Source organism: Homarus americanus, unplaced genomic scaffold (assembly GCF_018991925.1).
Source record: "Homarus americanus isolate GMGI-L3 unplaced genomic scaffold, GMGI_Hamer_2.0 scaffold57980, whole genome shotgun sequence".
NCBI lineage: Eukaryota > Metazoa > Arthropoda > Malacostraca > Decapoda > Nephropidae > Homarus > Homarus americanus.
The window spans coordinates 1,292,225-1,318,247 of record NW_024716703.1 but is presented as its reverse complement, the minus strand read 5'-3'; the positions used below and the strand labels follow the sequence as shown (position 1 = coordinate 1,318,247).

The 26,023-nt window shown below is 41.8% G+C and overlaps 1 protein-coding gene and 1 long non-coding RNA gene across 3 annotated transcripts in view; both read right to left on the bottom strand.

Annotated features, from left to right (window-relative positions):
• The window catches only part of LOC121858426 (headcase protein-like), a 127,718-nt gene extending 108,627 nt beyond the window's left edge, over positions 1–19,091 (bottom strand). For both annotated transcript variants that reach the window (XM_042354875.1, XM_042354876.1), the window contains exon 1: positions 18,007–19,091. In XM_042354875.1, the coding sequence (XP_042210809.1) occupies positions 18,007–18,749 (743 nt within the window). In that variant the 5' untranslated portion in view covers positions 18,750–19,091. The remainder of the gene's footprint in view (positions 1–18,006) is intronic.
• On the bottom strand, positions 3,764–5,589 carry LOC121858430. Its single transcript, XR_006087430.1, has 2 exons — positions 5,327–5,589; positions 3,764–4,981 (listed from the first exon to the last, which is right to left on the bottom strand). It is a non-coding gene; the product is annotated as an uncharacterized LOC121858430 (long non-coding RNA).
• Positions 19,092–26,023: the final 6,932 nt, after the last annotated feature.

The window sequence follows — 26,023 nt, the reverse complement described above, 5'->3', positions numbered from 1 at the left end:
AACACCATGATAACACCCACAAGACCGTGATAACACCAACAACACCGTGATAACACCCACAAGACCATGATAACACCAACAACACCATGATAACACCCACAAGACCGTGATAACACCAACAACACCGTGATAACACCAGAAAATGTGTGGAATGTGTCAGTTATCATACTCGGTCGTTGATTTTGAATGGTGTTTTTGGTAGCCTTATCTGACGAGTCTCCCAGGGTGCCAATGCTTCCTGTCGTCAACGAGAATAACCTTACAAACGCCTACCAGAAACGTTGTTAATCAGATCCCACCAATTATAAGGACTCCTGAGTTCACACTATTGCTGTGTGCCCCGCTGGTGACAATCAGATTTAGATAAGATTGCGTTGTTGTTGCTGTTGCTAGTCAGATACTGTGCATGAGGAGCTTATCAGACTGTCCCTCCCTCCTCCCCACGCTGAGGACAGTCTGGTGTCCTCCGGAGTACCAGAGGACGAGGCAGTTTATTCTTTGTTTACTTGACCTTCACGTCCGTTACACACACACACACAAACACACACACACACACACACACACACACACACACACACCTTCATTTCCGTGTTGATGGCAGCGCCTCTATCGGACGCCTGCATAACCACACTGTCAAGACAACCTCCGCCTCCGCTCCCTTGCCTCCGATTCCACCTCCTATATTGCCTCTTTCCTCCTTCGCTTCCATCTTCTCCTGTCTCTCCTCTCCTCCTCCACCACCTCTTCCGTCGGTGCCTTCTACAACAAACAGAAGACTTCCTAACTTAACATTGTTCTATAAACCGTGAAGGTATAAACACGAACACTCTTAAGAAAACACCCCAAGTGTTGTAAGCTGTGAACATCTCTCTTGGGTTATCTTTGGTGGACCCACACACACACACACACACACACACACACACACACACACACACACACACACACACACACACACACACACACACACACACACACACACACACACACACACACAACCAATATGAATTTGTATGATCATTTTAGTGAGTATCTATCTAATGGTGTAGAAGTAAGACCTGTCTCACATCAGACGCCAACCTTGTATTTATCTTATAGTATTACCTTATTAAGCCTCAAGTGGAACCACGCAAAACCACTTTAGTGTAAATGCCTCGGTTTAAAGGAGCATCAAGATCAGTGCAAGGTATTCTGAGTCAATGTTTGAGAGGGAGTTATTGGGACATATATCTGGCCTTCACACACACACACGCTTGGGAAGGGTGTCACGAAGGGACTGGGATAATACGAGGGAACTGAATGAGGCTGTCACTGGGGTCTAAGGGGGCAGGGAAAGGGTGTCATGGCGGGGGGTGTCGCGGGGGACTGAATAAAGGTGTCATGGGGAGCAAAGGAAGGAAGTCACGAGAGGACTTGAGGAGGGTGTCATGGGGGAGCGAAGGGGATCGAAGGTTTCACGGGGAGCTGTCGGAGGGTGTCATGAACTGGGGAAGGGTGTCACGGAGGAAGGAGGGGGTACAGCCTTCACGATGGTCTAAGTTTGGAAAACGAGAAAAGTTCTTATCTGTTGCCTCACAAACTTCCCTTCCCTTTCATCCTTATATACATTAATTTTTTACCAATATATTTTAATTTCCTTGTGGAATTTCCATTTTTATCGTTAAATTTAAAATACCTTCTGTACGACTTTTTTAAGATTCTAGATTTATCTTAAAAATTTACTTATAAAATTTTGGGTTTATGAACGGCAGATCGTTTAAAAATAATCCGTTTAGTAATTGCATTATATATATATATATATATATATATATATATATATATATATATATATATATATATATATATATATATATATATATATATATATATATATATATATATATATATATTACTGTATTCAGACTTAAATTCTTATACAAAATATTTAGATAAGTCGTCGTAAAGTTGATATAAGTTTTTTCTATTATTATTATTATTATTATTATTATTATTATTATTATTATTATCATTATCAACAGTAACCGCATTTCAGTTGTAATCACTAATTGCTACATAACAATTATAATATAAGCACCATAACACCGGATAAGAGTTATCAGTAATGCGTCATTCCCCTGTATCCCCAGGTTACGTAACAGATCTGTATAAACTCCCTATCATTTACCTTACGTTGTGTGGAAATAAACGCCATTGAAAATATATACATTAAGCTGGCGTTAGAATATGGAATGCTTCTTTTTAATAGTAAGCTTCAGGTAATTGAATGAAGGGCATAAAATTACGTAAAGTTTGAGAGGGAATGAAAGACGCTCGGCTGGTGTCTATGGAGTTCATGGGGTATACGCGCTCACCGGTTACCCACGACTTTTATATTCGTTTATTTTTCTATTTCACTTGCGACATGGCGAGAGATGGGTATGACCTTCGACAGTCTAAAGCAAATACCCGTGTATACTGAGGTAATGAACAGAGGGAATAAAACGTGAGGAAGATGCATGAAAATGGGTGGTGAAGTGGTTGTAATATAATAAATAAATAATACTCGGCAACTGAGCATCACAATAAATGAAGTGGCTGCCCACGTGGGTCGCCGGGTGTATATGTGCGTCTTACTTATCTCTCAGCTCACTTATCTCCCTATTGATCAGCTGCCTGCTTTACACTCAAGCATAATCCCGCAGTTTTTGTATTATCCAAGCACAGTTATACTACACCTATCATTTACTTACATCAGTTTTACTCTTCATTTATTCGATAAGGCGTCGAGTCCAAGCTAATGATGGCCCTCAGTTTCTACGTGTCAACGCTACAACACGTTTCACTATCCGTCAGTGTCCTTATCACCATCTAAACTCATCATCGCCATCATTATAGTCTTACACGCCCACACCTTCCACAACCACAAAACGCCCAAGTGGCAACCGCGCACCCCCCTCCCTCCCCTCCTGCTAACCTTGGACCAGTCCTGCTCTAGTGCGCAGTTGTGGCCACGTCTCCGATTCCTTGAGCTGGTTGCTTTGATTATTGCAACAGTATCCGCAGTTGCTTTCTGTTTTGCGAAACTAATAGCTTATATCACATGCAGTACCATGTGCTGTCATCAGTAGATATGGAAAGAAGGCAAATCCAGCATAAATCAAATATAGTCTCGGGGAAATGTATGAATACATTTTCCCTCGGATGGACTCGGACGCTCCAGCCACATGCCTAGCAAACAGCTTTTTCTCATCAGTCACCCCACTCAGCATTTGATCGGAGAGAAAATGCAGTTAGCGCACTATTTTGGTCCTTGTGCAAGACATCTGCTGTGGTCATCCCCCCAGCCTGCATGTCTGGCAAAGTCACCTCTATGGCACAGGCCCTGGGGGGTGGAGGTGGCGGCTTGCACAGCCCCACCAACCGACCGACCTGCAGTTCCCGCAACTAAACCTGTTCTGGTGCATTCCGCCTCACGCTTCATGTATTAAACATTTTCTTCAACCAGGGGATTATATTTATGTATTTTTTATGATCTTCCGAGACTTATGAATATATACACAAACACATTTTAGAAACTACGAGTAGAATTTAATTAAAAAAATTGCACGAGCGAAAAGGTCCGGGAACTGGACATTAAAGCCTATTTGCGCAGCGGGGAAAAAATCGATCCGCCGTTCTCATGTTTGTCAGGTGAATGTTGCACAGCCGTTGAATTTACCGGTTTCTCTCAGCCACACAAGTTATCACACAGAATCAACGAATATCTTTCTTCCTCATAAACAAAAATATAATAAATTAACGCGGATTTAATATTAAAAATTGTATTTGCAACACGGATATTAAAGGCTCTTATCTCTCGGCTGGTGAACTGACTGCCAAAGGTTGAGCTTCAAGAATACCTGGCGCTGGTAAACAAACAAACAGAGATCATGCTGCTTGTAGCCGTCCACTGGGTTTTAAAGGAGGAACCAGCTGACCCCGAGCGTCTATTTGTGAACTCATAATGCATTGGCGAGGTTTGTGAACGCCCTGTTGTTACCGTGTGAGAGCCGTGTTAGATAGTAAGTGAACGCGCTGATGTTAACGCGAAAAGATAATGTTAGTCAACGTGCAGATGTTATGAGTTGTTATTTGCACCTGTAATTCGTCGTAACTCCAAATCAGATTCTCAAGATACACCTCACTTCCTGCTTCCTACTGTACTGCCTTTTAAAATTCCTACATTACACTTCTGTTCGTTCCTACGTTATGCCCACTCCAATCTCCACGCATTTCCTAAAATTTGGACATTAGACATTCCAACTATATATCCTTAAATCCCCACTTCACACTGTAATGCCCCAGTTCAAAAGTCGCACTAAAATTCCTACCTCGGAATTCTAATCTTAAATCTCACCTGGGAATTAGAGCCAAATATCTTCTTTGGTGATGATTTCCAATTCCCGCTTCGACGCCAACTCTACAAGGTTACCAGTCAAATCTTTTTTTTTTAGAAACTCCAAATTGGCGATCCCACCTTAAACTTTAATATTACATCTTCCACAAAGGGTGTGAGGAGGGAGTGCCAATAGCCAATAAACTTTGGTTATTCGTGGATTGTTCTGCCAAATTCAGAATCTAATCTAAAATCAGAATTCTAATTTTGAATCCTTGATAATCACGTGAGATTTTAAAATAGATTTTATCCTCAGTAGTCTTCTTTAGTTATGTTGTTGGATGATTGCCATGGATGCTCATGTGGGCACAAGACTATAAGACATACTTCACACCTACACACACACATAAAACACACACACACACTTACGGCCAAAATTTTCCCCCTCACTTAGCAACATCTGGCATCGAGTACGTGTCACAGATGGCATTGGTTTAGTTAGTAAACACGAACTGCTTTTCGTTATAGAAAATAAATGAATGACAACATGCAAGAAACTTACGATCCTTAGGCAGATAATTGCCAGATATCGCCAGCAATAACACCACGTCTTGATCCCAGGGACAGAACCTTTCAATTCAATTTCAATTTCAATTGTTTATTCCTTGATAGAGAAGCGGGATCTAGTGCTGTCACTAGGTACCCCTGTACAATAACACCAGAAGCATCTGGCAAGTGTGACAAGTATATACAGTATAAATATTATAAAGGGGCTTACTAAAGCCTAAGGAAGGAAGGATATTCCTTTAACACATAATCAATATTATTTACAAAATATCTGGCCAGTATGGGAGGATCATCGTGTCTCCGTCAGGGGGTCGTGGAGTGGTGGTCCAGCAGGCGTCACGGAAGCGTTGTGTGTGGGGACATCTTAGGAGGTAGTGAATAAGGGTGCGGCTGTCAGGTCTTCAGAACCTTTCATTAATTCTTAAATCCATCAATTAATTCCCTTAAATTCAACCAATCCTCTGTTTTTTATTTTATTCTTATTTTTCTGTGTGTGTGTGTGTGTGTGTGTGTGTGCGTGTGTGTTAACCGTAGACTTGTCAGTACTGTACTGTACATATTATATACAGTACAGTACTGACAAGTGGGTGGGTTTAGACTCGCCCTAACCTAACCACGAACACACTAAACTTAACCTAACCTAACCACGAACACACTAAACTTAACCTAACCTAACCACGAACACACTAAACTTAACCTAACCTAACCACGAACACACTAAACTTAACCTAACCTAACCACGAACACACTAAACTTAACCTAACCTAACCACGAACACACTAAACTAACCTAACCTAACCACGAACACACTAAACTTAACCTAACCTAACCACGAACACACTAAACTTAACCTAACCTAACCACGAACACACTAAACTTAACCTAACCTAACCACGAACACACTAAACTTAACCTAACCTTAACCAAAGTCGTCTTTAGTATATTCTCTGTATAGTGGCCTTGTGGTTTGTTTACTATTGATACTAACTCTACTACTATTACTCCTACTACTATTACTGTTACTCCTACTACCACTACTACTGCCACTATTACTATCTTTTTTACTACTATTACTACTACCACCTCTACTATTACCACTACTAACCCCTACCACCATCACTACCATCACCACTACTAACCACTACCATCACCACTACTAACCACTACCATCACCACTACTACTACAACTAGAATTATTAATGTTATTACTAGAGTCGGGGTTTACGGTTGGTTTGGAAGGAGAGTCAAGGTCAGGGTTGTCTACGTACATAATATTTATTTCCTGTACCACGAGACTAATAATTATACTCACTATCTTTAATGTCCTTATCCTTCAACACCTGGAATATAATTAGTAATCATACCAAGTGAGGCCTGATACTAAAAGGTATCCGGTTCTTGTGCTGTAGGGATCGAAGGTCACGTATCTCGTAAAATTGAGATTAACTTAATATTTGTCATAAAACTGAGATTATACGAGTATATCTTTGGGGTGTGTGTATATATATATATATATATATATATATATATATATATATATATATATATATATATATATATATATATATATATATATATATATATATATATATATATATATATATATATATATATATAACCTCAGTTTTACGAGATTACGATTATACAGTATGTTATTTTCACCACATCAATATTAAACGCACCTGATTTACCATTAAAAGTAATCTAAATATAAATTTCGCGTGTCATCCCGGCCATCAGATATGTTGGCGGCATCACCCTCAGTTGCCGATAATGTTCCTTGTTCGTATATCTACTTTAACTTTATATTATGTCATATTAATTTACCTTATAACATCTCTTTCAGTTGTTAATAAGAGAACAAAATATGTGTGTGCGTTTAACAGACGATGGCCGGAGTTGTGTGTGTAAGTCACAAACCAAACACGATATATAAGAGCATAAGAACATATGAATGGAGGAAACTGCAGCAGTCCCATTTACACGCAACCCCTATTGCTCATATAAACATCCAACCTATGTTTGAAGCTATCCAGGGTATTCGAGTTAATGATGATATTTGGTAACTTGTTCCATTCATCCACTACTCTGTTTCCAAACCAGTGTTTACCTATTTCGCGCCTAAATCTAAATTTGTCTAATTTAAAACCATTGTTACCAGTTCGCTCCTGGTTGGATAGTTTGAGTACCTTTGTAATGTCCCCTTTGTTTAGCCCTGACTTCCATTTATACACCTCTATCATGTCGCCCCTCCCTCTACGTCTCTCGAGGGAGTGCAAATTAAGATGCTTTAACCTGTCTCTGTACTAAAGGTTCCTAATGCCCGGGATTAGTCTTGTCATTCTCCTCTGGATTCTTTCCAAGGATTCTATATCCATTCTGTAATACGGTGACCAGAACTGAACTGCGTAATCCAGGTGAGGTCTCACAGCGCAACATATAATTTTAAGATGACCTTGCTAGTCTTGTAACTAACACTCCTTTGTATGAACCCAAGTACTTTATTAGTCTTGTTACGAGCAAAAACACATTGTTTACTTGGCTTAAGATTCCTACTTATCATTACTTCTAAATCTCTCTCGCTGTCGGATTCCACAATGGAATCGTTGTTCATCTGGTAGCTGGTTTCCCTGTTTACATCTCCTATAATGAGTACTTTACATTTGTCCACATTGAATTTCATCTGCCATTTTTCAGACCATTCGAAAAATTTGTTTAGATCTTCCTGTAGTTTTGCTGAGTCCTCGTCAGATTTAATTACACGTCCTATTTTAGTGCCATCAGCAAATTTACTTATGTTGCTGTCTATGCCGATATCTATGTCGTTTATGTATATAATAAATAATAATGGTCCAAGTACTGAGCCTTGGGGAACTCCACTATTGACGTTGCTCCAATGGGATTTAGTGCGGTTAACGCTCACTCGCTGTTTCCTGTCCTTTAACCACGCCCTAATCCATTTTAGAATATTACCTTTAATGTCATGTGCTTTTACCTTTCTTATTAGTCTTTCGTGGGGGACTCTGTCGAAGGCTTTGCTAAAGTCGAGATATACCACATCATAATTGTGCCCCTCGTCCACCGATTCGAAAACTGATGAAAAGAATGTTAATAGATTAGTTAGACATGAACGCCAGCTTGTGAAGCCATGCTGGGAATCATTGATCAATTTGTGCTTCTCCAGGTGGTTTCGAATAGAGTTTGAAATGATTGCTCCCAGTAATTTGCCTACAATTGATGTTAGACTGATTGGACGGTAGTTAGAGGATAGTGATCTATACCCCTTCTTGGAAATCGGTATTACATTCGCTATCCTCCAGGATTCTGGTACTACACCTGTTTTTAGGGACATGTTAAACAACTTTGCTAAGGGCATACTAAGCTCTTCCTTACATTCCTTTAATACTCTGGCAACTATCTCATCGGGACCAGGTGACTTATTAGGCTTTAGTTTGTCTATTTGCTTACTAACATCGTTACTAGTCACTACTATCTTGCTTAATTTGTTTTCTTCACTATCTCTGAATAGAGCCAGTGCCTCGGGTATCATGTTTAAATTTTCGGTGGTGAAAACTGTTGAAAAATATTTATTCAGATTATTGCTCATTTCTCCGTCGCTATCAGTTAGCTCGCCAGTATCTGACTGTATTGGCCCAATCTTTTCTCATGTTTTAGTTTAATACATTTGATAGAATCCCTTGGGGTTTGTCTTCGCCTCCTTTGCTATCCTCAGCTGATTATTCCTCTTTGCTTTCCTTATCTCGGTCTTAATACTACTGGCCAATACCTTATCATAATCCCGGAGGTAAATTTCGCCACGATTTATCCTCCTACCTATAGCCTTCCTTTGACCAATAATGTTCTTTAAGTAATTATTTATCCATTTAGCGTCATTGTTGTTTGATCTGAGTTTTTTGTATGGTATGTTCTGCCTTTGTGCATTAAGTAACTCGTTATTTAAATTGTCTCTGTCTACTGTTACCACTTTTAAAATGAGAAAAAAAAGTTATTCATTGATTTTTTTTCTTATTTTCTATCAAAAATTTTTAAACCAGATATTATAAACTCGAGATTTTTATGTAGACAAAACGTGATATTTATTTTTGTATTCTAAGCAACTAATTCTCTGTTTTTTTGCCATTCGTTTACTTCAGAAAGCATCACCAATTTCAGTACCTGTAATAACACCTTCCTTGCTCTAGAAAATACAGTCATGAGCTTCATCTTTGTATCCACGGTATTAAACCAGCTTCACCGTATATAAAACATATTCAATAGCTCTCTCCATCGGTATACACAGCATGACCAAACAGGATATAACATGATCAAGCAGGATACATCAGTGTAAAAAAAGCAACATTCAACAAGCTTTACTTAGCCTACTGTTATGTTCATTAAGCTTCATGTATGTATGTGTGTCTGTGTGTGTATTGGGGCGCCAAGAAGCAGTGAGGAAGCTTCACAATGATGGGGGCAGTGAAGGGGCTTCGCAATTATAGGTCTGCGAGGAGGCTTCACAATGATGAGGGGAGTGAGAGGGCTTCGCAATTATAGGGCAGTGAAGAGGCTTCATAGTGATGGGGGCTTCACAATGATGGGGGCAGTGAGGAGGATTCATAGTGATGGGGGCTTCACAATGATGGGGCAGTGAGAGGGTTTCACAATGATGGGGGCAGTGAGGAGGCTTCACACTGATAGGGGTAGTGCGAACCCGGGGTTTCGCCAATAGTCGGTGATGTGTCCCTCTGTTTACTGCCGAGGTGAAGCTTAAAAAAATATAACCTCTTCTGTGTGTGTGTGTGTGTGTGTGTGTGTGTGTGTGTGTGTGTGTGTGTGTGTGTGTGTGTGTTAGAGAGACTAATTTTTCGGTTTTCGAATTGAGTCTCAAACGTGTTAAATTAACCCCCTATTCATTTTATAAGTAACCTCTATTTTTGATGCTGAGAAAATTACACCATATTCTATTGCTTTTACTAAATTACACGAGTCATCTATAGTCTACTTCCTTTAAATGAAATATTCTTTTTTTCTGTTCATTTTTAATAGCATACGGTATTCCACTAGTTATTTTTTTTAATTATATGAAAGTCGGGTTAGATTCCACTACAGAAAATACAGTATTCAGAGCTCCCATCCCCCCATAACCATTCCAGCCTCCTCACGTCCACCCAGGTGTGCGTTGGTGTATAATTAACTAGACGTTTCAATATCCCGTCCTAGATAAAAAAAAAAAAAAGGAAAGTGCACTAACAAAGACTCAATGGATGTAATTAAAAAAAATACGTTTTTTGGGGGGGTATTCACACATCTATTTCATTTCAGAATTGACCCATTTCAGATGCAACCCATTTCATTTCAAAATCAACCAATTTCTAGCATTATAATAGGGCAGGTCCGGGTGCCCTATAGACAGTCTGTCAATATTCCAACTCACGGCGACTCATCAGCCAAGAGTCGGAAAACTCATTAAAATAATTCAATTGTATTCACGATGAGTCAATGAATAAAAAAATCTATATATTCATTCACGGTATTGAAGAGACGAAGAGAAAATGTTGAATCGTGTGTTTATAAAATACCTCGCTGATGACTTCCGTATCAATCAGTTGTTTTAATATCGCAAAAAAAAATGGGAATGACTTCTGTTTTGAAAATTCCCGGAACTAGAGTTAATTAGTTTGCCTATACGTGGAGGTGTTGTACGGAGGTGTAATGACCGCTCCTGTTCTGAGGGTTGGGGAAGGCGATGTGTTCGTGTTTCTATGGCGTGAAGGGGCGTTGAATCCTGCTGCGTCGACTGTCCCTAAAATTTTTGCGTTGGGTATTGCGTTCAAGTTTCTACGTCAGGAAGATGCGTTAAAATCATGCGTTGACTGGTGATGCGTTGATTCGTCCTTGTTCCTCCTCAGGTTATGCATTGAATCGTGTGTATACTGTTCACATACACAGAGCATGGTGTCAGGGTCGTGGTGCCAGAGAGAGTTAGTTGCCAATGTAACCCGCGTGAGGCAATTTCAGGCACTGAAGGAGCCGAGGTATTTAGGATTAGAACACAAGGGGAAGAGTTCAGCTGACAACACTCCTGAAGGTATGATAATAACCTTCCTGAACAATATTATATACTGTGTGTGTGTGTGTGTGTCCATAATCTATATATGACTGCAGGTAGTGTAATAAGTGTGTATGAAATATAAATTTATTCTTTTATTTTGCATTTTATGTTACTGATATATTCAGTAATTCATTATACAGGTAATATTGGTGATGGTGCGGGGTGGTGGTTTTGGGGATAGGAGATAGTGTTGGTGATGGTGGGGTAGAAAGTGTTGGGGTAGGAGATAGTATTGTCGATTGTGGGGGAGATAGTGTTGGTGATGGTGGGGGTAGTAGATAGTGTTGGTGAGGGTAGTAGATAGTGTTGATGGTGGGGGTAGTAGATAGTGTTGGTGATGGTGAGGGTAGTAGATAGTGTTGGAGATGGTGGGGGTAGTAGATAGTGTTGGTGATGGTGGGGGTAGTAGATAGTGATGGTGGGGGTAGTAGATAGTGTTGGTGATGGTGGGGGGTAGTAGATAGTGTTGGTGATGGTGGGGGGTAGGTGATAGTGATGGTGGGGTAGTAGGATAGGTTATGATGGTGGGGGTAGTAGATAGTGATGCAGGGGGGTAGTAGATAGTGTTGGTGATAGGGTAGGAAATAGTGTTTGAGAGAGAGAGAGAGAGAGAGAGAGAGAGAGAGAGAGAGAGAGAGAGAGAGAGAGAGAGAGAGAGAGAGAGAGAGAGAGAGAGAGAGAGAGAGGAGACTACACCCCAAAACTTGGAGGAACTACACATTGAGATTTTATGGTGTTCCCTGGGTGGGGGAGGGGGTAGGGTTGTTGGCAGGAATGGGTAAGGAGAGGAGCGCCAGGGGTGGTGGGAGGATGGTGGGGGGGAGGAGTTTGTTGATCAACACGGCTAATACAAATGAGCACACGGCCTTTGGTTTCAGCCTTTCCGTCCCATTTAATACTGTAAGACTGGGGGGGGGATGGGCAGGGGATCGAAAAGGAGGATGAGACAGGAGAAGAAAGAAGACGGAAGAGAAAGGAGGGGAGTAGAAAGGGTGAAGATACAAAAAATAGGGAGCAAGGAAGGAAGGAAGGAAGGAAGGAAGGAAGGAAGGAAGGAAGGAAGGAAGGAAGGAAGGAAGGAGGGAGGGAGAAAGAAAGAGTGTTGGGCTGCAATAAGGAACAAGGTGAAGGTGAGGTATAAGGAGACGGGAAGAACGAGGGAATTAGGACAAGGTGGGAGAGGAAGAAGGGAGAAAGTGAAGGAGGAAGAGATAGAGGTAGTGGAGGGAAGGAAATGTGACAGTAGGAGAAGGGGAGGTTTGAGAGAGAGAGAGAGAGAGAGAGAGAGAGAGAGAGAGAGAGAGAGAGAGAGGAGCATAATGTGAGGGAGACAACGTGAGAGAGCGAGAGGTAAATAGTGTAAGAGACAAAACGTGATGGAGAAAAAGAGAGGAGAATAAAGCAAGAGTGAGAAAGAAGGTGAAGGCTAAAGGAGTGAGAGAGACATAAGTGGTGAAGAGACCCGGAGATAGTGATGAGATTAACTGAGGTTGTGGTGATGGATGAGGGTCGTGATGGTCATGTTTCTGAGAGACAGTGAAACAATACTCTCTCTCTCTCTCTCTCTCTCTCTCTCTCTCTCTCTCTTTGTGTCTCTGTCTTCTCGCTACCTTTAGATGGTGGGTCTTCTCTCTCTCTCTCTCTCTCTCTCTTTGTGTCTCTGTCTCGCTACCTTTAGATGGTGCGCCTCTCTCTCTCGCCTTCTCTCTCTCTCTCGCTCTCTCTCTCTTTGTGTTCAGTCTCTACCTTTAGATGGTACTTCTCTCTCTCTCTTTGTGTGTCTGTCTTCTCGCTACCTTTAGATGGCGCTCTCTCTCTCTCTCTCTCTCTCATACTCTCTAAATATAAAATAAGCATTACATTACACAGAACTATTGAGAAGGTAATTGTAAGCAGATAAGCTAAAACACACGCACCTAATGGGACAATAAATGTCAATAGAAGAAAGTCACATAGGTAATAATTAACGAAGACACCTGTACAGTAACACACCTGAGTAACAACAAAGATTTAGGTGTAGATGGTAATAATGTGGATTGACCTATGACGTGGGAGTGTGAGGTCATGCAATGTCAACGAGAGAGAGAGAGAGAGAGAGAGAGAGAGAGAGAGAGAGAGAGAGAGAGAGAGAGAGAGAGAGAGAGAGAGAGAGAGAGAGAGAGAGAGAGCTCTACTAGGGGAGTGGTTTAATGAATAATTGAGAGGCAGGAAAATTTATGGTGGAAGTTAAGGACGACATAAATGAGAAAGACATGAAAGGAACACACAACTAGAGGTTAAAAGTGTACAAAGTGGCAGACAGATGAAAGTGTACAAAGTGGCAGATGGATGAAAGTATACAAAGTGCCAGATGGATGAAAGTGTACAATGTGGCAGACAGATGAAAGTGTGCAAAGTGGCAGACGGATGAAAGTGTACAAAGTGGCAGACAGGTGAAAGTGTACAAAGTGGCAGATGGATGAAAGTGTACAAAGTGGTAGACAGATGAAAGTGTGCAAAGTGGCAGACGAATGAAAGTATACAAAGTGCCAGATGGATGAAAGTGTACAATGTGGCAGACAGATGAAAGTGTACAAAGTGGCAGATGGATGAAAGTATACAAAGTGCCAGATGGATGAAAGTGTACAATGTGGCAGACAGATGAAAGTGTACAAAGTGGCAGATAGATGAAAGTGTACAAAGTGGCAGACAGATGAAAGTGTACAAAGTGGCAGACAGATGAAAGTGTGCAAAGTGGCAGACGAATGAAAGTGTGCAAAGTGGCAGACGAATGAAAGTATACAAAGTGCAGATGGATGAAAGTGTACAATGTGGCAGACAGATGAAAGTGTGCAAAGTGGCAGACGAATGAAAGTATACAAAGTGCCAGATGGATGAAAGTGTACAATGTGGCAGACAAATGAAAGTGTGCAAAGTGGCAGACGGATGAAAGTGTACAAAGTGGCAGAGAGATGAAAGTGTGCAAAGTGGCAGATGGATGAAAGTGTACAAAGTGGTAGACAGATGAGTGTGCAAGTGGCAGATGGATGAAAGTGTATAAAGAGGCAGACGGATGAAAGTGTGCAAAGTGGCAGATGGATGAAAGTGTACAAAGTGGCAGACTGGGTGAAAGTGTACAGTGGCAGACGGATGAAAGTGTACAAAGTGGCAGACGGATGAAAGTGTACAAAGTGGCAGACGGATGAAAGTGTACAAAGTGGCAGACGGATGAAAGTTTGCAAAGTGGCAGATGGATGAAAGTGTACAAAGTGGCAGACGGATGAAAGCGTGCAGTGGCAGATGGATGAGTGTACAAAGTGGCAGACGGGGTGAAAGTGAACAAAGTGGCAGATGGATGAAAGTACAAAGTGGCAGACGGATGAAAGTGTACAAGATGGCAGACGGATGAAAGTGTACAAAGTGGCAGACGGATGAGAGTACAAAGTGGCAGACGGATGAAAGTGTACAAAGTGGCAGACGGATGAACGTGTACAAAGTGGCAGGTGGATGCAAGTGTACAAAGCGCCAGACGAATGAGTGTACAAAGTGGCAGGTGGATGCAAGTGTACAAAGTGGAAGACGAATGCAAAGTGGCAGGTGGATGCAAGTGTACAAAATGCAGACGGATAAAAGTGTACAAAGTGGCAGACGGATGAAAGTGTACAAAAAGCAGACGGATGAGTGTACAAAGTGGCAGACGTATGAAATTATACAAAGTGGAAGACGGATGAAAGTGTACAAAGTGGCTGATGGATGCAAATTTTACAAATTGGCAGATGGATGAAAGTGTACAAAGTGGCTCATGGATGAAAGAGTACAAAGTAGCACACGGATGAAAATGTTTAAAGTGGCAGATAGATCAAAGTGTAGAAAGTGGCTGAGGGATGAAAGTCGACAGTTGCAGATGAATGGAAAGTGCACAGTGGCAGACGGGTGAAAGTCAACAAAGTGGCTATTGGATGAAAGTCAATAAAGTGGCAGATGTATGAGGTGTACAACGTGGCAGAGGGATGAAAGTGTACATATTAGCAGATGGATGAAGTGTAGAAAGTGGCTGACGGGTAGAAAGTGGCAGACAGATGAAAGTGTACATTGTGGCAGATGGATGAAAGTGTACAAAATGGCAGATGGATGAAAGTGCACAAAATGGCATTAAGATGAAAAGTGCACAAAGTGGCATATGGATGGAAGTGTAAAAAGTGGACAGATAGATGAAAGTGAAAAAAAGTGACTGATGGATTAAAGTCGATAAAATGGCTGATGGATGAAAGTCGATAAAGTGGCAGATGGATGAAAAGTGTACAAAGTGGTAGATGGATGAAAGTGTATAAAGGGGCAGAGGACTGGAAGAAAAATGGTAAAATGACTTGTACGTACATTATTATGAGAATGATTGGCAAAACGCTACGAACAATGAGAATAACACATTTCATCAAAGACATAAACAGTACGCAATGAAACACCCAACCGAAAGGAGTGAAAAAGATAATCCATTCTTGTAACATACAAAAAAAGGTAATGAAATTAAAACAGAAAGATAGAATTAGGAAGATACAAAATACATAATAGGAATATATACGAGTATATATTGTAACTGTGTTCTTTATCGTTACAAATGTTCCAGGCACTCCCTCCAGCTGCCAGGAATACAGTGCCATGATAATTCAAGGTCTGCTGGGGGGCACTAGGGAGGTTTGGCACCCAGCCCTCACTCACCCACCTAACACCTCTTGGCAATCATTATAACCAAGGGTAGAAATCTTTTAAACTTTATCGCTAGGAACTTTTTTTTTTTGCGGGACGTGTAGATGCGAAGGGAACTTTTCTTTTTGTTGTGAGGGACGTGGGGAAGTTGAGAGTAAACTTGGGTATGTGGATGGAACTTTATTATTGATATAGACGTGTGTACGTGTAGAGGGAACTTTTAATCGAAGGACGTGTAGAGATGAAGGGACTTTTTGTTGTTGTGAAAAGGACGTTGGTGTAGGGAACCTTTTTGGTGTTGTAATGGACGTGTGGATGAAGGAATTTTAGCTGTGAGGACGTGTCTGCGAAACAACAAAGATTTAAAAAAAAAATAATTGACAAACACAATACGACAAAAAACCCCACAAACAACACTTAACTATTTTACAAGAAAACTCCCATAAAAAAAAGCTAAAATAAATCCTAGACAAATTAGCATACACAAAACCTCCCCAAACTGACTGGTGCGTAAAAATGGACCCATAAGACGATAAGGGATAATGACGAGAGGGCCGCGTCGAACTCCAAGAATAGGAATGCACTTGGTATAATACGAACATTTTACGAGGCACAAAGGCAAGGAGGTGTGTGTGTGTGGGATAATGGGTGAATACGAGAGGCTTGGGAGGGAGGAGGGCATTACAGTGTACAGGCCACGTATAATAGAGGTGTACTACACGGGATAATAGTGGCAAATATGGTGAAGAATAGGAAGGGGTGGCTGCCTTTGGGTGGGATGACTGACGCTCGATTACAAGGTGTGGTGTTGTTGTATGTTGGAGTAGTGGTGTTGTGTGTTGGAGTAGTGTGTTGGAGTAGTGGTGTTGTATGTTGGAGTAGTGGTGTTGTATGTTGGAGTAGTGGTGTTGTGTGTTGGAGTAGTGGTGTTGTGTGTTGGAGAGGGGTTGTGTGTTGGGTAGTGGGTTGTGTGTTGGAGTAGTGGGGTTGTGTGTTGAGAGGTTGTGTGTTGGAGTAGTGGGTGTGTGTTGGAGTAGTGGGGTTGTGTGTTGGAGTAGTGGTGTTGTGTGTGGGGTTGTGTGTTGGAGTAGTGGGGTTGTGTGTTGGAGTAGTGGGGTTGTGTGTTGGAGTAGTGGGGTTGCGTGTTGGAGTAGTGGGGTTGTGTGTTGGAGTAGTGGGGTTGTGTGTGATAAAACGGCAGCACTTAGAAGGATCACAGGGTTTGGTGGTGTGTTGCGAGGTAACACAACGACACTTTTAACCATTAGTTTTGAAGCGTTTTTTGTGTGGTGTGACGACAACTTAGAGTGTGTGGTGCGACAACTTAAGAGTGTGTGGTGTGGTGTGACGACAACTTAGTGCGTTGTGGTGTGACAACTTAAGAGTGTGTTATGTGGTGTGACGACAACTTAGTGAGTTGTGTGGTGCGACGACAACTTAAAGAGTGTGTTGTGTGGTGTGACGACAACTTAGTGCGTTGTGGTGTGACAACTTAAGAGTGTGTTGTGTGGTGTGACGACAACTTAGTGCGTTGTGGTGTGACAACTTAAGAGTGTGTTGTGTGGTGTGACGACAACTTAGAGTGCAATGTGTTGTGTGGTGTTACGACATCTTAGAGTGTGTTGTGTGGTGTGACGACAACTTAAGAGTGTGTTGTGGCGACAGTGACGACATATTAGAGTGTGTTGTGTGGTGATGACATACCCGGCTCGTAAGCCTACAGGTGTTCTCTCCACGGTGCCTCATTAAACGCGAAGCTCGTCTTTATCTTATTCTCATTCTCTGTCTCTCTCTCTCTCTCTCTACATGTTCTCTTCTCTTTAACATATTCTCCACCTCACCAAGGACACACTTCTAGAAAACACGAAAATACATCTGAGAAGTTTTCGATCAACTTAAGAGTGACACATGATAGACAGGTTTGTTGGGTTACGTCAAGGTTTGGCTCCCTACGTCAGATATTCAAGGCCACCGCACGGAAAAGCGGCAGTAAGAAGTCAAGACCTTGTTTTGTACAGAGAGAAGTCTTACAACATGCAGTTCGTGTATTAATTCGTATAACTTGATAATATTAAAAGGTAGAAACTGACACGGTGACAAATATTGTTATATAATTACTACTGTTTTACGATACCAGTTCAGTGTTAGAACTATGCATAATTAAAGCATTATAGCTCGCGTGAGATGTGTCCACTAAGACTCGTACAATAGTAAGTTGAACAATTCGTGTGTTGCTGGGAGACAGCAACAAAGGGCCAGCACCAAGGGTCATGCACGAGAGGTGAGGTCTTACCTGCTTCTGTCGGAGAAGAAGTCTCTGGATCGGCGCTTGCCAAGGGCAGCGTGGTGAGGGCTGGTGGGCGCGTCTGAGGGCGGCGAGGACCCCGTCGAGGAGATGGAGTTGTTACGGTGACGTTGGCACGGTTGTCCAAGGACGTCGCCGGCCGGAGTGGAATTGAGGGTGGTGATAACTGTGTTGTTATTATTGGTAATGGGGTTGTTGTTATTGACGGCGGCACCGGTGCCTACCGTCACCAGTGTGGGCTTCTGGTTCTGACGGTTCTTTTTCTTCTTTCTGGTTCTATTTTCATCGTCTGATTCTGTTGGGGGTGTCCAATCTAAGTCTTTGCGGAGGTGTCCGCGGCTACATAAGCAGGAGCACGCCCTGTACGCCAGGTCGTACCCGCGTTTTGTCCACAAATTCTGCAGACGTTGCTTCTCAGACCAGGATCGAGCACGGCCGCATGACCTAAGAAAGGCCAGCACGTGCGCCTCCCATGCAGAGAAGCACTCGCCGTGCATGAGGTTGCCCAGCGTACAGTGCTCGTTGTTACAATGAACGCGGACACAGCCCGTGGGGGAATCCAGGTTGATGGGCTCGTAGCCCCGGAGACAGCCGCACGCCAGGGGCACGCAGCAGCGGGTGGTGGTCACGGCGTTGTGGGCCTCGATCACGCCAGGGTCCAGCAGGGGCAGCTCGGCCCCGCCGGCACCCCCGCCTGTGTTGTGCCGCTGTCGCTGGGGCATCTTAACCATCTGTCCACTGTCTTGGGTTTCGCTCTTCGTCACAGTAAAGTGTCTTGTCTCTGCTCTTCTAAGGGTGTCTAGTAATACTCAGCTACAGGTCTGCTGCAGCCGCTGTCCTCCTCCTCCGCCTGCCAGCTCTGCGTGGAGTGTCATCCACTCTCACACCTCGTGTCACGTCGATCACAGCCGCGCTCCGTCCATGTCCCTTGTCGTCTCCGTGACAGACACTAACTTGCTGGCACTACCGCTGCGTCGCTGGCCGCTGCCACTTCAGGCTTCACAAGTCTTCCATTCTAGTTCTCTTGTCGCAACCGACTTGGCAACTGGAACTCAGGGTTTCAAGCGCCTCTGTTTTGGTGCCGTCGGGAGGAGTGGCATATCCCGCGCCAGAAGGGATAAGATAGTTACGACGCTCCTATTGGCCCGCTAGATTTTGTTGGGCGGAGCTTAGTGCCGGTTCTGCCTCTGATTGGTCGACGCCCTGAGACATAACATTACCACGTGGCTCATTCGATTCCACGGCTACGATAACCACCTTATTTAGACAATTACATAGCTGTTACATTACTACATATCATATACATACATCAAAAATATGTTGCATATAATATTGCATACATTTAGGCTTTAATTCCCATCAAAACAGTCCGCAAAACTGGTATATTTTGCGTGAGGCCCAGCCACCATGACTTGCGCGTCCGGGTGGTGTGAGGAGGTACGTGTTAGGCGCCGCAGCTCTGCTGCCGATGTGATACGCTATATTTTGTTGGTTAGATGTTGCACGCTCCAAAATACTTAGTGTAAAACAAGCCCTGGCTGCGGCTGCCCTGCCAAGTACTAACCGACCTACTCTTGACTTACTACTACTCGACAATCCCGTTATATGTTGCTTCAAGGCCATAATGCTGATAACAGCGACTCGGATCTTCGTGCTCACTATCGTGTCATGAGTTGTCTGGAGGTGCGCCTCAACCTCCCGTATTATACAACTGTAGAGAGAACCTTCCCCAATGAAAATAATGCAAATTAGAGGTATTCAATTTTCACAACGTTTAACGACCATAGTTCCAAAAGTCAAATTATATACGGCCCTTATCCTGATTTTATGGAAATTCACCGATTCGAGTGCGATATGAATGAAGCATTATTGAACAGCGAGGCTGACCGATATTTTAAGGGACGATTATCACACACACACACACACTCGGATAGTAACAGCCGCCCAACCAGTGACCACATGTTTCTCTGGGTTTCGTCGTGTTTCACCACAGTTCGTCGCGCAGGTCCGGCACACGCGCAGAAAGTATTTGGCCTGATTCACCAGCCAGGAGTGACGTGACCAATTCCACGGCGGTGCCCAAGACGGTGACAGTGGCGGTGGTTACGGCTCGCTGACTCAATGTAGGATGTTGCAGCGTGTATAACGGACTGCTTGGCTAAATAAAGACTTAACAGTTTATCAACACATTAATGTCTTTTATTATTATTATTATTATTATTATTATTATTATTATTATTATTATTATTATTATTAGACATGACACGCACACACATCCTACAACAGCTAACACCAACAGTCTCTCCCTCAACTAACACCAACAGTCTCTCACTCAGCTAACACTAACAGTCTCTCCCTCAACTAACACCAACAGTCTCTCACTCAGCTAACACCAACAGTCTCTCCCTCAACTAACACCAACAGTCTCTCCCTCAACTAACACCAACAGTCTCTCCCTCAGCTAACACCAACAGTCTCTCCCTCAACTAACACCAACAGTCTCTCCCTCAGCTAACACCAACAGTCTCTCCCTCAACTAACACCAACAGTCTCTCCCTCAACTAACACCAACAGTCTCTCCCTCCTCAACTAACACCAACAGCTCCTCAGTCTAACACACCAACAGTCTCTCCTCAACTAACACCAACAGTCTCTCTCAGCTAACACCAACAGTCTTCCCCAACTAACACCAACAGCCTCCTCAACTAACACCAACAGTCTCTCCCTCAACTAACACCAACAGTCTCTCCTCAACTAACACCAACAGTCTCTCACTCAGCTAACACCAACAGTCTCTCCTCAACTAACACCAACAGTCTCTCCTCAACTAACACCAACAGTCTCCATCAACTAACACCAACAGTCTCTCCCTCAACTAACACCAACAGTCTCTCCCTCAGCTAACACCAACAGTCTCTCACTCAGCTAACACCAACAGTCTCTCCCTCAACTAACACCAACAGTCTCTCCCTCAACTAACACCAACAGTCTCTCCATCAACTAACACCAACAGTCTCTCCCTCAACTAACACCAACAGTCTCTCCCTCAGCTAACACCAACAGTCTCTCCCTCAACTAACACCAACAGTCTCTCCCTCAACTAACACCAACAGTCTCTCACTCAGCTAACATCAACAGTCTCTCCACCAATACAAACAACAACATTGTGAGGCAACACACCCTCTAGGGACACGACAAAAATACTTCAGTATCTTATGACAAAGAAATTACGAAGCTTCTTTAAATTCAAATATAAACATTTATTCAGAGGCAACAGAAAAGACAGAGAGATTGTTATGTGGTAGTGAGTACAGTCTTAGGGCAGTGATGACAATACTAATAATAATAATTGTTATATAATAGTAGTAGTAACAACAACAACCATTATGTCAACAAGAACACTGACACTGCTACCTACTGCTACACTGATACACTACTGTACATGTAGCAGTATGAACACAAACTGCCCACGTATAAATAGCCTAAATACAGTTTATCTATAATGGTGATTGACGAAAGTTACCAACCATATTCTAATATTACTAAGGCAGTAATTATTATAACATTATATCTAAGGCAGCCATATAATAACATTATATCTAAGGCAGCCATATTGTAACATTATATTTAAGGCAGCCATATATTAACATTATATCTAAGGCAGCCATATTATAACATTATATTTAAGGCAGCCATATTATAACATTATATCTAAGGCAGCCATATTATAACATTATATCTAAGGCAGCCATATTATAACATTATATCTAAGGCAGCCATATTATAACATTATATCTAAGGCAGCCATATTATAGCATATCCTACCATGTTATTTTGACACTTTTTAAGGCATATTTCATTCACCCCGTCGAAGCCTAAAGAAGTTAATTTACTGACCATTACAAACATAAGAATAATCCACCAAGACGCGTCTCTCTCTCTCTCTCTCTCTCTCTCTCTCTCTCTATCTATCTATCTATCTATCTATCTTTGTCTGTCTCTCTATCTATCTCTGTCTGTCTGTCTGTCTAAAAAGTAGCCATGATACCCTCAAGAACTCCTTCAGGGCCTTGATCTGAAGTTTTACAGAGCTTGTGTCTTCAGCTTCAGTAAAATAAAGAACGACTGGCTGAAAGTTATGTAATGATAGCCCTCCACCACCCCCCCCCCCTAGCCCCAACCCAGCTTAACCTTATCATTTCGAATTGTAACCCATTATGATTGAGACCTTTTATAAGATTTGAACCCATTATAACTAGAATCCATTAAAGACTATAGGACTCACTCTACCCCCATGTTTTGGTTAGGTTAGGTTAGTTTAGGTTAGGTTAGGTTAGGTTAGGTTAGGTTAGGTTAGGTTAGGTTAGGTTAGGTTAGGTTAGGTTAGGTTAGGTTAATAAAGGATAGACTAAGTTATAAGATAGAATAGGTTAGGTTAGGTTAGGTTATTATATCCTAATCCCTTTTATCCAGTATGTAATAAACCATACTATATCATCTCTCCCCTCCCCTCCCTCCCCCCCCAAAAAAAAACACTAAGACAAACATAAAAAAACACAGAATAAGAAGGACCAACAAACAAAGGGAAACAAAAACAAACTCAAACACATTCACGAGGTAAACAGCCGATGGTAGACATATCAATGTAAAGCTGTTTTTATTGTGTTTTTTTTCATGTGGTTTTTCTTTATGTTGGTCCCTGTGATTATGGTTTATGTGTGTGTGTGTGTGTCTTTGCTTGCTTGTTTGTTATGCTTGCTTTAGTGTGTTTGCCTCTTTGTTTTGCTCGCTTGCGTGTGTGTGTTTGTATGTGTCTTTGTTTGCTTGTTTGTTATGCTTGCTTTAGTGTGTTTGCCTCTTTGTTTTGCTCGCTTGCGTGTGTGTTTTGTATGTGTCTTTGTTGCTTGTTTGTTATACTTGCTTTTTAGTGTTTTGCCTCTGTTTTGCTCGCTTGCGTGTGTGTGTTTTGTATGTGTCTTTGTTTGCTTGTTTGTTATGCTTGCTTTAGTGTGTTTGCCTCTTTGTTTTGCTCGCTTGCGTGTGTGTGTTTGTATGTGTCTTTGTTTGCTTGTTTGTTATGCTTGCTTTAGTGTGTTTGCCTCTTTGTTTTGCTCGCTTGCGTGTGTGTGTTTGTATGTGTCTTTGTTTGCTTGTTTGTTATGCTTGCTTTAGTGTGTTTGCCTCTTTGTTTTGCTCGCTTGCGTGTGTGTGTTTGTAGCGTGTTTTGCTTGCTCGCTTTATATTGTCTCTACTTGTTTGTGTTTGTATTTGTTTGTGTATGTTTGAGTGTGTGTGTGGTTGTGTGTATGTTTACTTGCCTGCATGTGTGTGTGTGTGACTCACTGTTGACAACTCTTGCATGCAGAGAATCTATTACAGATCTTCTTACGTGTCCATATTGAAGCTTGTTTCTTCTGCTTCATCATCATCATCATCTTTCTTTTCTTCTTTGTAATTTTATTGTGCGTTCTACTTTTCTTTACTGACTCTTTACGATTACTAAAGAACAATACAGCTAATACAACTACTACGAATTATTATTATTATTATTATTATTATTATTATTATTATTATTATTATTATTATTATTATTATTATTATTATTATTATTATTATTATTATTATTATTATTATTATTATTATTACTGTTGTTGTTGTTGTTGTTAACAGGGATGCTAATTTCGTCTTACATATAATTCAATCTCTATCTGACAACGATTATTCATTACTAATACGTACTGTATATATATATATATAACTTGTGTAGATGCTATTATTATACCCAGCTAGTGGAGTGGTCTGAGGTGGAGGTCAGCCTTGTTTGTTTGTTTATATACTGTGATTGTGGAAAAGAGAGTTGAGTTATGGTGGTATTTGCTCTCTCTCTCTCTCTCTCTCTTTATTCCTTCGTTCTTAGTTTTATATTATTTTTATCTACGTGGGTTTAGTTTCTCTTTCTCCTTCATCCTCTGTTATTCTTTCTTCTCTTTCGTTTTTTTCCTCTCACTTTTTGTAATCTCACTTACAAATATGAACACACAAACATAAGTACATATAAACACACACACACACACACACACACACACATGTGCTTGCTAGATATCAAGAGATCGATCTAACACTTGTTGTTTGCTATACTTGATACAGAGAGAAGAAGAGAATTTCGAACATAACCACGAAAAACCAACAACAACAACAATGGTCGTTATCTATCTCTTCTTTCCGGTGTCCATATCCCTTCCTATCCATAAATCTCACCAGGTATCCCTATCCCTCCCTATTTCAATCCCTCCCAAACCCAATTCCTCTTTAACCTAATCCCTCTCTGACTCTAGTCCTTCCTCACCCAAACCTTCCTCCTAATCAAGTCTCCCTAACTCAATCACTCCCTAACTCTGCTTTATCCTCCTAACTCAATCACTCCCTAACTCGCCAACAACACCAACCGTTTTCCTCAATCCCCAACCTCTATCCTAAACACACCATCTCCTAACTCAATCACTCCCTAACTCTGCTTTTATCCTCCCTAACTCAATCACTCCTAACTCTGCTTTTATCCTCCCTAACTCAATCACTCCCTAACTGCTTTTATCCTCCCTAAATCAATCACTCCCTAACTCTGCTTTTATCCTCCCTAACTCAATCACTCCCTAACTTTCTCCTCCCTAACTCAATCCCTCCCTAACTTTCCCTCCTAACTTACCCCAGCCCTTCCTCCTCCCCTATCTATATCTGGTGCAAATCGCTATACACCCCTCTCCTTCCCCTCTCCCTACCCCCACCCTCTCCTTCCTCCCTCCTTGCTCTCCATTCCTTCCTTCCTTCCCCCCCCCATCCCTTCTCCTATAAACTCTCCTGACAACTGCACTGAATTGGGAAGCAGTCTTTCTTGAGGGGTTTTAATGACCGCCATATTTTTTTCCGGTTCGTCGGCTCAGACGAAGAGAGGCCACTCAGTGTGTGTGTGTGTGTGTGTGTGTGTGTGTGTGTGTGTGTGTGTGTGTGTGTGTGTGTGTGTGTGTGTGTGTGTGTGTGTTTCTCTGTAATGTAACGATATATAGTAAATCTCCCGTTAGTTTTTACCTCTTACAGTGCTGAGTATTGTGTGTGTGTGTGTGTGTGTGTGTGTGTGTGTGTGTGTGTGTGTGTGTGTGTGTGTGTGTGTGTGTGTGTGTGTGTTTCTCTGCCAATGTAACAATATATGAAGCCATCTCCGTTAATTTTACCGTCTTACAGGTACTGAAATGTGTGTGTGTGTGTGTGTGTGTGTGTGTGTGTGTGTGTGTGTGTGTGTGTGTGTGTGTGTGTGTGTGTGTGTGTGTGTTACCTGAGCGTCTGTCGAGTTATGGGTAATGTGTGCGTGAGTTTTAATGGTGTTTTGTTAATTAGAGGCACACACACACACACACACACAAACCAACATACATACATACATACATACATACATACAAACATACATACCAGTGGATACATACACATACAAGGTGTAAATCTAGTCAAATTTCGTAACGTCATTCCACTCGATTTAAGACCTGGATGTGAGTTTATTGGAGATTCATGTTCCAGGTAAATGGTTAGTCAGTGCAGTTGGCGTGTTGTCCGGTCATCCTGAGTTATTCCTCCACATGTTAAGTTAGATTTGAGTTAAGTTAGCATGAGAGTGATTAATCCCAAGGTGAAATAAACCAGGGTGCCTAATCTTCACCTCTTAACTAAAGACTTCGTATCGTATCGTGTACTGTCCACCACACACTACTGACCACCTGTTTATCGGGTCTGTCCTTCTCACCTTTACAACAACAACAACAATAATAAAAAAACAAAAAATAATAATAATGATGGTGATGATGATGATGATGATGATGACGATGACGATGATGATGATGACTTGGGTTTAAGATAACACCTGTATGTTTCTATATCCTGTGTCATCGTGTTATACCTTACCTGTGATAATGTACTCGAGACCATTAACACCGAGAACGAGAACGAGACCTAGAGAGAG